A 12,174-nucleotide genomic window follows, 5' to 3' on the forward strand; every position below is an offset into this window, starting at 1 on the left:
GGAGCCTGCTTCCCCACCCCCTTTCTCTCTGCCTGCCTCTCTACTTGTGATCTCTCTGTCAAATAAATAAATAAAACCTTTTAAAAAATAATTTCTTTCTTGGTAAGAAAAATCAAAGATATAGGAAATGAGGCAAAGAATCATCTTCCTTAATCTAAGTGACATAAGCTCTCTTTTAAGAGTGAAATATGACTAACAAATGGCAGAATTCCTAAGACAACTGACATAAAGCACTGAATAAATTTAAGATATGTAACATAATGACTTGACTTACATAAATTATGAATTGATTACCACGATAAATTTAGCTACATTCATCACCTGATATAGTTACCAAAACTAAGAGAGAGAACCAAAAGGTTGTTTTCCTTGTGATAAAAGCTTTAGGATCTACTCATAGCAACTTTCAAATATATCATATAGCAGTGTTAACTATAGTCATCATGTTGTATGCTACATCCTCAGTACTCATTTATACTATAACTGGAAGTCTGTACCTCCTGACCACCTTCAACCAGTTCCATCACTGGTAACCACAAATCTGATTTCTTTATTTTTTGAAAAGATTTACTTATTGGGCGCCTGGGTAGCTCAGTGGGTTAAAGCCTCTGCTTTCAGCTCAGGTTATGATCTCAGGGTCCTGGGATCGAGGCCCATGTTGGGCTGTCTGCTCAGCAGGGAGCCTGCTCCCCAACCCCTCTCTGCCTGTCTCTCTGCCTACTTGTGACTTTTCTGTCAAATAAATAAATAAAATCTTTTAAAAAATAAATAAAAATAAAAAGATTTATTTGTTTATTTGAGAGAGAAAGAAAGAGCATGCACATGCACATGGGAGGAGAGGGAGAGGGAAAGAATCCCAAGCAGACTCCCTGCCAAGCATGGAGCCCAGCACAAGGCTTGATATCACGACCCCAAGATTGTGAGTCAAGCCAAAACCAAGAGTCAGATGCTCAATCAACTGAGGCACCCAGGATCCCCCGATTTCTTTCTATAACTGACATTTCCTGCTACAAGTCATTTTAACAACTCCCCCAAAATGTAAAGTTTGTCAAGAACTATGAAATACTGTTTATATACAGGAAATGACAGTTCATAAACTGTATTTGTTCTAATTCACCTCAGATATAATTAATTTCTCCACAATACACAATGCCATTAAGACAAGTTCTGACAAAGAAAATGGGTGACTCAATGTTATTATACACAGCCATTCTGATGTTTGAGTATTTAAGGCAACAAACATTCTCAAATATGAAAGAACCCAAGAAACATAGAACCCAAAGCCCTCCTTAAACAAAAACACCTAACAGTGAAATAAGTAGAAATTAGTAGTAATTATTGTATCCAACTAAATATAGGACTAAAGCTAAACAATGGGGAATGACAGGGTATAAGGGTGGGAAGATGGCTCTGCATCAGCGGGAAAAATAATATAAGCAACAAAATTCAGGAGGTAGTGAGTAGAGGAGAAGTTTAAGACAATCACCTAATCTTTCAAGCAGGGAGTCAATTCAAACCATTAAACAACGATTCAGTTTCTCAATAATTTCTTTATTATCTTTGACCTTAGATCTTTTTAGGGCCTCTGACCATGAAGAACAGTATCTAAGATTCAGTAGTTCTCAGTTTTACTTCTGTTTCATTTTTAAAATGTTTCAAATAAAATTAAAGGTAATAGTCAACTATTATGACTCAAAACTTACATATTAGATATATTTCACACACTCAACTATTATATAATTTTTATGATTTCATGTTAGTTTTATTTTCTTCTAATAAATTCAGATAAAAATTAGTTAAATATTTTAATCACAAAGATGTTCAGTATAATCTTGTCCTTAAAAAATTCACTCTATTTTCTAGCCATCCATTCAGTCTTTCACTAACTATACAGAGAAAATTATCTACAATGTTAATGAAATATTAACAACTACTTATTTCTGGGTTTGTTTTTTTTTAAGATTTTATTTATTTGATAGAAAGAGAGCACAAGCGGGGGGAGCAGCAGGCAGATAGAGAAGCAGGGAACTTCTCAGCAGGGAGCCAGTGGGGGGCTCCATCCCAGGATCCCAGGATCATGACCTGAACCAAAGACAGACACTTAACCAAGTGAGCCACCCAGGTGCCCCGTTCTGAGGGGCTTAGATTTGGGGTAATTTATTGCTTTATTCTACTTTTCTGATATTACTTGGATTTTAAATGGGCATGTATTACACTTAAAAGCCTAATACAGCTTGATTTTGTTCTTTGTTTTTTTTTTTTTTTTATACAGAAGAGTGACAGACCCTCTTTTTTTTTTTTTTTTTTTTTAAAGATTTTATTTATTTATTTGACAGAGAGAAATCACAAGTAAGCAGAGAGGCAGGCAGAGAGAGAGGAGGAAGCAGGCTCCCTGCCGAGCAGAAAGCCCGATGTGGGGCTCAAACCCAGGACCTGGGATCATGACCTGAGCCGAAGGCAGCGGCTCAACCCACTGAGCCACCCAGGCGCCCCTGTTCTTTGTTTTAATGAGAAAAACAACTATTTGACCACTATAATCTTTCCCCAGAGTTCCCCAGCTAAAGTCAGTCTGCAATCAAAAGACTGTTTTTCAGTACAGAAAACAAAACAAAACACCTCAATGCAGAAGTGCTGCCATTATCCACAAGAACACAAAACCTCAATGGAGGTTTTCAAGCTTTGAGTTTTCTGTCTCTGGGCTCAGTAGTACCTAAATGAGTAGACTTTATCATCAAGAGATGTATGATATCTCCAAAAGAAGCCCCAACTCATACCTTTACAACAGGATGTCCCCCAGTAGAGGCTTTTACTGCTCCTCGACTACCTTCAGTTTCATAATGGGCTCGATGGTGAGTTTTAGGTTGCACTTCTATTTTCAGTTCACACTGTCCAAAATGAGTTGGTAAAGGCCAGTCTAGTGGAGGTAATGAAGATGTGCTATAAACAAAAAACACACAAAAAATGCATTTCACCACACTATTCTTGCCAAGCAATTATTCAAATCACTTCTTTGCTAGCAACCAACAATTTATTTCTTCCTATGATCTCTGAAGTAGAGTAAAGCAAAAGAAAACTTCACTTAATAAGTTATAACATTAGATATGATGGATACTTAAGAAATAATTCTTGAACTAAAGAATAAAATCAATTTCACTTACTTTTTGGCTTCCTGCATTCTTTTTAAAAGGACAAATTCTAACATTCTATAAAACTATAACTGATTTTTCAACTATGTGTACATAATTACAAAAACAAAATAATTTATGATGTCCATCTATGTGTATATATATCAGTGTCTAAGGATCCAAAGATCCTTTTATCTCAGTACATAGGTCTCCCTCCCTGATGTGTACCTACAGAAGTTAGTCTGTTCTACATGTTGTTTCCCCACTTTTTCCCTATTGCTCTTTCCCGGGTCTCACTGAAATACTGCTAACAGTCAGCAGTATACTGCAATGTGAGGTACAAATTTAAGTTCACTACACACCTGGCTGAAAAAATATAAGGCCTATCACTGCAGTACTCTAAATGTCAATTTTAGAGAAAATGTCAGTAGATCAATAAGATAATTTAAACAGCTTAAAGGGATACAGATTCATTCAGACATATTAACACTGAAAATTGGGATTTAAAAAAGAAATAACTTACATGTCTATTGGTCAAATATTAAAGGACCCAAAGCTACAATGATTTATGTTAAAAATATCTTTTTAGTGACTGGTGAATTTGGACTGTTAAGGTCTCTTCTACCTCTGAAATGCTATCATTCCCAACATTCATTTCTTTGAATGTCCCCAGCCCAGCTTTACTAACTACTGTGAAATACAAACGTATGAACTTTTATTAGGCTGAAACAACTCAATTTCAACTCTTGGCTAGTTTCCACACTGTTTCACAGACTTAGCCAAACCCCTACAAAGATCAAGATAATTTTCAAAAGCAGCATGTGTAATAGGCTCAAAGGTGTCTTCAATACCGTAATTCCACATTTTATTTTTTAAAAGATTTGGATCCAGAAATAAACATCCATACCAATGAAAAAGCATTAAAAAAAAAAAGGTAAACAAACCTAACTCCACTATGTGCATGATAAAAGTTCTTTTCTAATCAATTATAGACTAGATTGATTCTATAAAATAAAATAGGATTATGGTAACTGATCAGTTATTTGGAAAATAAAGTTGTTACACTGTTCTCTACTCCAGGCCTTAGCTAGACTTAAGATTCAAAAATACATATATGTAAATACAATTACTATATATTATGTTATATACACATATTGTAAAATTAATATGTAATTAATATGTAAATAAATGTCTAGAAATGTGCAAGTTAGATTTTTGTTTATTTTTAATTATTTTAGCCTAGGTAGGGTTTTCAAATATAACACAAAATCCAAAAGCCATATGGCAGATGACAAATTTGAAATCATGAAATACTAAAATTCCTCTACACTAATAAAAAATTCAAACTTATAAAATTAAAAGACAAAAACAATTCTGAAAAAAGCTTGCCATTATACAAATTTCACTGGTACATTAAGCTCTTAAAAATATAAAAAGCCTATTCACAATTAGTTTTACTAGTAATTTAACTCATACTATAATCAACTTTTTACAAGAAGCCTTTTTAGATAAGAAAATTCTTTCTAGGGATTCTTAAATGTAATCTACTATTATTTACAATTCATTATCTACACGCTTTTAAAATGCTAAGTCCAGCCTATCTAAAGGCCCTTTGAAGAATCAATGGAAAATACATGCAGACTTTAATCGATTTGTCCAAAAGACACTGAAAACAAAACAAAACAAAACAAAACAAAAACAAAAACTGGGATGAGGGGGGGAATGGTCAAACCATTCCATACAGATAATGTAATCACATGTCACCAATAACCCATAAGCAAGAAAAATGACCAGCAGCCATTTCCATCAACTCACCGAAATATTGGGGTATGGCCAGGCTTTGGTTTGTTCCAGGTAAAGGGTGAAGGAACTGAAAGAAATTGGTCACCAGATGAATCTTTCTTTAAAGAATACTGAGATCCAAGGCCATCATCTATTGAAGTCTCCCGGGATGGTGATAAATTCCCTTGGTCATCTGAACAGAGCTCTAATTTTCCTGGTAGTACAGTGGCTTGATCTTCAGAAGTCTTCCTTGTTTTCAGAGGGATATCAGTCTCTACACAGTACTGAAATGGAAAAAGTGCAGGGCCAAGGCCTGATCCACCCTGGACAGAAGCATTAAGCCAGGTATCTTCTGTTACACTTCCCCTGGGGGAGTGACCAGGAGAAGGAACAGGTGAGTGATGGGGTGAAAGGGAACCAGCATAACAAACCTCAGCACTCGAGTGCCGTCGTTTCCCACAGGGGGAAGTAGGCCTTGATGAGGGCCCTGAAGCTGGCCTGGGGCTCAGCCAATTCTCATCAGTGACACTCGATCTAGGAGAGTGGCAAGGAGATTGCCTGGGTGACAAGGAGTGTCCAAGTCCATATTGTTGATGCCAGGACTCTTCTCCAGGGCAACCTCCGGGCGAGCCACCAGGAGAAGTCAGAGGGGATCCGAGAGTAAATCGGGCAGCAGCTTCATTCAACTCCGAATCCACATCATCATAAATGTGTGAAAGAGATTCACAAGAAGATGCATCTGAGAACCAGCTCCTAGAAGATATACTGCTGGCAGGACTAGGACTAAGGGAAGACTCCCGGTAGGATGGCTCAAGAGGAAGATAGAGATGATCTCTAGAAGGCCTTTCCAAATACTCCCTTTCTGGGTCATTTATATGTAGGTCATCTTCATGAGCATCTACTTCTTGATGACAATTAGGAGAGATGGATGTAATCTGAATGCTTGGGCACTCAAAAGGTTTGGGACCACCTAATGGGCTGTATTTAGATTCAGGAATCTCACAAGTTCCTTCATAGCTTTTGTGACTTTGGAGCTGAAACGATGGTGACAAAACAGAAGAGTGAGACGGTAATCCATGATGTGGTAAGCAAAGTGGTGAGTTTAAAGTAGATGGAGGTGGATCTACATTAAAGATGTAAATGGATGCACAATCATCTGGCTCAAGATCTACGGGGGGAAAGAAAAAAAAAAAGAAAAGAAAAAAGAAAAAGAAATCAACAAAACAAGAAATTAGAAAATTTAGATGTATAAATTACTAGATGAGAAAGTAAATAATAATCTTGAGAGAAAAAAGTGGACATAAAATGTACATCATTAGCTCTACTAAAGAGTGATGTGTGTGTTTTGTTTATATTCAAATCCCTACTCTGTCAACACCAATGATGTGTGCTTTTAAAAAAAAATTTTTTTTAACATAATCTCTACACCCAACATGGGACTTCAACTTACAACCTTGAGATCAAGAGTTGCATGCTCTACTGAATGAGTCAGTCAGGCGCCCCAATGTGGTTTTTTAAAAAATGTATTTGGTTATTTCTGCAGATATTATTTATATCACATATTTATTTATGTAACTATATGTGTAATTTCCCCCTTATTTCCACATTTTCTAAAATGAAAATCGAAAAACATCTGAAAATAAATGCTTCTATAAAAGAAATAATCATATACGTAATTCTAAAAAACATTCATGAAATTATAAAATGATACAATCCTATCAATTCAGCCTTATCTGGGGTCTGCAAGTTAAAATGGACTAAGAGATAGAACATTTGAATAGTCTTTGGAATGTTTTTAGTTAATAAGTATACACATTAAGTTTATTAACAAGAAGGATTGCAGACTCAACTCAGGAGACCCAGATTCTAGTCTACCTTTGCCATTAACTGTGAGCTCTTAGTCATATCATTTGACCTCTCCAAGGCCTCAGTTTCCATGTAGTAGTACCAGAACTTTATACATTAAAGAATTTTTTTTTAATTTGAGAGAGAATGCACACACATGCGTGCATGAATAAGGGGAGAGGTAGAGGAATAGGGAGAATCTCAAGCAGATTTCCCACTGAGCACTGAGCCTGCAGGACTCAAGCCCAGGATCCTTCGATCATGACCTAAGCTGAAGTCAAATGCTTACCCAACTGAGCCATCCAGGCTCCCCAAGAAATTTTTATGATTAACAACAGCAGCTTTCTCCTTCAACATCATACCATCAAGAATTCATATCTTTGGACATAGCAGACCAGGTTTATAAGAGCCAAATGATCCCACTGGATCCAATTTACCTCAACTAGAAATTAACTCATTATAGCTTTTAACCTATGATTGATTATTAAAGTAAACCTTTTAAGGGCAGAGCTTTTAAAATGCAACCCTTCCTGGATGGAATATTTACCACTAAACAGGTCCTGCCAAATTACCTATTGAAAGTATTTGCAGCAAAAAGGGTATTTTGCAACTTTACTTTTAGAATGGAGTGATTATTATTCTTTTCACAGAGACAGAAGTTTGAAGCACTAGCACAAGGTGCTGGTTAACACCTTCACTTTCTCCAAAGAGATGGGAAACCGAAGACAAAACTGTTCATAGATAGTAGACAGAAGCACAAACCTTTAGCCTCTTCTCAAAATACTCAAGGATATCACATTATTTCAGTACATTAGTACCCCTGGAAAATAACATATCTTTAGACTCCTAGTGCTGCTGCCATTAACCGGCATCCCATAATTTAACTATCTCCCTAAGTCCTAGATTTTTGAACTTTAAAGATGATCTATGGTTGGTGACCACATTCAGTAAAGAGTTTTTACATGTATCAAAACAAAAGAAAACAAAAAACCCTATGTTTAATTAAACCCTGGCTCTGCCATTCCATAGCTGTACAAACTTGGACAAGTTATTTAACCAGCTTGAACCTTAGTTTTCTAAGGCAGTTTTTTTCTTTAAAACCGTGAAGAGGTGATCAGGGTATCAATTGATATACCCGTGACAATTTTAGAACAAGCAACCTAATATAACAATTAATATTTAGCAAGAACTCACTACATGTTAATTACCTTGTCTTTCCCTTTTTAAAATTTAAGGTGGATATGTTATATTATACTTTTTCTAAATTCTGAAGTATTTCTTAATAAATTATAACACCTTTTTAAGTACACCACTCACTCTACTCTCAGCTCCACTTACTGACTCAAGATAAGTAGGAAGATCAGAGCTCCAAAGAAGAAAACCCATATTTGACAGTGACAAAAGCTTTTAAAAATAAACTTTTGGTAAGCATAGAGTAAGGTACTACTGGTTGTATACCCGAAACTAATGTAACATTGTGTGTCAACCATACTCAAAAATTAATTAACTGAACAACAATAATAAGAGGTTTGGGGAAGGGATGCCTGGGTGGCTCAGTTGGTTAAGCCGCTGCCTTTGGCTCGCTCAGTCCATGATCCCGGAGTCCTGGGATTGAGTCCTGCATCGGGCTCCTTGCTCAGCAGGGAGCCTGCTTCTCTCCTGCATCAGCCTGCCTCTCTGCATGCTTGTGTGTACTCTCTCTCTCTGGCAAATAAATTAAAAAAAAAATCTTTAAAAAAATAAAAGAGGTTTGGGGAAAATGGTGAATCACTTGGAATGGGTATTGGGTTTCTTTTTGAAGTGACGAAAAAAATTTTTTTAAAGATTTTATTTATTTACTCAACAGAGAGAGTGAGAGAGAGCAGAGAGCACAAGCAGGGGGAGCAGCAGAGGCAGAGGGAGAAACAGGCTCTCCACTGAGCAGACAGCCCAACAAGGCACTCTGGGATCATGATGAGCCAAAGGCAGACATTTAACCAACTGAATCACTGATGTGCCCTGGAGTGATGAAAATGTTCTAATACTGCCTGTGGTGATGGTTATCCTACTCTGTAAATACACTAAAATCAATGAATGGTACACTTTAAATGTGTGAATTGTATGGTATGTGAATTATATCCCAATAAAGCAATTATGAAAATATAAATCAAAAACATGTTATCTATATTTTATCACAATTTAAAAATTTTTTAAATTTAAAAAGTTGTTTCTTATCTAAGAAAATCATAAACAAATGCTATCACCTAACACTTAACTAATATTTAACATTTTCATGTATGTCTTTGTCTACTTGGGTATATTTTTTTTTTACATAGCTGTGGATTATAATGTTTTGGAGATTTTTTCCTAACCTTTCATTGAAGTACAAGATATATCACGGAAGTGCAGACATCATATAGAGCTTGCAAATTGTCACAAAGAGACATACCTTGTAATGGTATCTTTAAAAAAAAAAAAGATTTTATTTATTTATTTATTTGAGAGAGAGACAGCATGAACAGGGGCTGGAGGGAGGGGCAGAGGGGGAGGGAGAAGCAGACTCCCCACTGAGCAGGGAGCCCAACATGGCAGGACACTGAGATCATGACCTGAGCTGAAGACAGACACTTAATTGACGGAGCCACTCAGGTGCCCCTGTAAAAGCATCCTTTAAAAAAAAAAAAAACAAAACAAAACAGGGGCTCCTGGGTGGCTCAGTGGATTAAGGCCTCTGCCTTCAGCTCAGGTCATGATCCCGGGGTCCTGGGATCGAGCCCCGCATCGGGCTCTCTGCTCGGCAGGGAGCCTGCTTCCTCCTCTCTCTCTCTCTCTGCCTGCCTCTCTGCCTACTTGTGATCTCTATCTGTCAAATAAAATAAATAAAATCTTTAAAAAAAAAAAAAAACCTCAAAAGCCCCCACTTTGGCTTGCTTCCAAGTCACTACCCACCTCTTAAGAAAGAGTAATCATTATACTGACTTCTAATAGCCTGGATTTGTATAACATACAACTTGACTTTCGGTGGGTTTTTTTTTTTTTTTTTTTTTAGATTTTATTTATTTATTTGACAGAGATCACAAGTAGGCAGAGAGGCAGGCAGAGAGAGAGAGGAGGTAGCAGGCTCCCTGACGAACAGAGAGCCCGATGCGGGGCTTGATCCCAGGACCCTAGGATCATGACCTGAGCAAAAGGCAGAGGCTCAACCCACTGCGCCACCCAGGCGCCCCTTGACTTTCAATGTTTTCATATTTTATTGAGGCTTATAAAAAGTTGCTAAGTAGTTTTCAAGGCCATGTGTTAAAAGGTCAAGAGTCAATGATCATCGCTATTTCCTATCTGTTATTTTGATAAATAATATAGCACTGAAAATCTCTATACACTCAGCTTTTTCTCTTCTTTTGAATCCCTTTCCAAGAATAAATAAATACCTAAAGGTGGGGTTTCTAGATCACAGGGTACCCATTTTTAGCACATCTACTATGTACAGACATTTGTTTCAAAAGACTTGTTTTAATATGCAGCATGGGAAGGGCATGAGTATGTTTTACTTTAGTTTCTCCAACCAGGATGTTACTTTAATTTTAATGTAATTTAGGAGTAAAAATGGTTCTGTATGAAATATAATGTTTCTAGACTGCAAAAAGCAAAATCCAATTAAAAGTAGCTGAAAGGGGCGCCTGGGTGGCTCAGTGGGTTAAAGCCTCTGCCTTCAGCTCGGGTCATGATCCCAGGGTCCTGGGATCGAGGCCCGCATAGGGCTCTCTGCTCGGCAGGGAGCCTGCTTCCCTTCCTCTCTCTCTCTGCCTGCCTCTCTGCCTACTTGTGATCTCTGTCTGTCAAATAAATAAATAAAATCTTTAAAAAAAAAAATTAAAAATTAAAAAAAAAAAAGTAGCTGAAAGGAGGGAAGGTATTGTCCAACGTAACAAGAGGCCCAAAAGTAGGGCAATTCTAGAACTGGTTATTTCACCAGTTCAACAAGGTCATTGAGACATCAATATATTTCTATATTACCATTCCACTTTTGGGGTGCTAACTTTGTGCTGTTCACTTTCAACCACATATGTGTATTTTGTCCTAAACCAGAAGCAAAACACGATCATTCATTAAAAAAAAAAACTTTTTTGAAGATTTTAATTTGTCAAACAGGGAGAGATAAAACCCAAGCACAAACAGGGGATGTGCTGAGCAAGGAGCCAGATGTGGACTCAATCCCTGGATCCTGGGATCATGACCTGAGCCAAAGACAGAAACTTAACCAACTGAGCCACCCAGGTATCCCTAAAAAAACATTTTTTGAGTAGCTGTTATGGAACGGACATGTTCTAGACACTGAAAACACAAGAGTAAATAAAGTCCCCATCCTCATAGAGCTTCCATGCCACCATGAAATAAAACGTCATTTAAAAATGGAGTCCAGGGGAGCCTGGGTGGCTCAGTGGTTAAAGCCTCTGCCTTCGGCTCAAGTCATGATCCCAGGGTCCTCGGATGGAGCCCCGCATCGGGCTCTGCTCTGCGGGAAGCCTGCTTCCTCCTCTCTCTCGCTCTGCCTACTTGTGATCTCTGTCTGTCCAATAAATAAATTTTAAAAAATAATAAAAATATAAATAAATAAATAAATAAATAAATAAATAAATAAAAATGGAGTCAAGCAGCCAGCAGGGGGAGCTCTCAGACCCTCCAAGTCTTCCTCAATTCCAGCCCAAACAGGAAGAGATGAACAAAGCAAGTGAACACCAGTTTACCACCCCAAGGAAGGGGAAGATAAGTTTTTCTCCTATCCCAGGCAACAGCTCAGCCAATGACAGTCTGTCACAACAGCCAAAGAAAAACCTCTATACTCTGAGCTCCAGTTAACGCCCATGGGCTTTTTGATTAAAACAGCCCAACTCCCCCCACCTTCCTCCATAAAAATCCTTTCCATTCCTTTTTCTCAGATTTGCCTATGGTTTTGCCATAGCTTGCTTGTCTCAAATCACAATTTTCTGCTACTCCAAATAAACCCATTTTAGCTGGTAAAATAACTGGCAGCTTTATTTTTAAGGTTAATACCAGTAACATGTCAAGTAGTAATACTTATTGTAAGGAAAAATAAAATAGGGGAAGGGGAATAGAAGTGAGAAAAGGACCAAAGTTAATTTAGATAAGGGGTTAAGTAAGAAAAGGATTTTCTCCAGTATGTGAGGAGATACCAAAAGGATAAGAGGAACAGAGCTATACAGAAATCTATGGGGGAAACACTACAGGTTGAGGAAATAGTTGAGTGCAAAGTCCTAAAGACATAGAATTTTTGGATTTTATGAGAAAAAGCAAGAAGGCCAATGGGGAAAGAACTGAGAGGGTAGAGTCAGGCCTGGGGATGGAGGGACACTGGCTAGTAAAGTAAGGCTTCACAGACCATTAGAACAACTGATTTTTATTATGAGATGAGAAACCACTGGAG

The 12,174-nt window shown here is 37.4% G+C and overlaps 1 protein-coding gene across 5 annotated transcripts in view; it reads right to left on the reverse strand.

The window, feature by feature from the left end:
• NFATC3 (nuclear factor of activated T cells 3) overlaps positions 1-12,174 on the reverse strand; it is a 134,217-nt gene that overhangs the window by 84,061 nt on the left and 37,982 nt on the right. For all 5 annotated transcript variants that reach the window (XM_047710961.1, XM_047710963.1, XM_047710964.1 and 2 more), the window contains exons 2-3: positions 4,941-6,075; positions 2,775-2,937 (exon numbers count right to left, since the gene is read on the reverse strand). In XM_047710961.1, the coding sequence (XP_047566917.1) occupies positions 2,775-2,937; positions 4,941-6,075 (1,298 nt within the window). The remainder of the gene's footprint in view (positions 1-2,774; positions 2,938-4,940; positions 6,076-12,174) is intronic.

The sequence above is a fragment of the Lutra lutra genome, chromosome 17 (genome assembly GCF_902655055.1).
Source record: "Lutra lutra chromosome 17, mLutLut1.2, whole genome shotgun sequence".
Classification (NCBI taxonomy): Eukaryota; Metazoa; Chordata; class Mammalia; order Carnivora; family Mustelidae; genus Lutra; species Lutra lutra.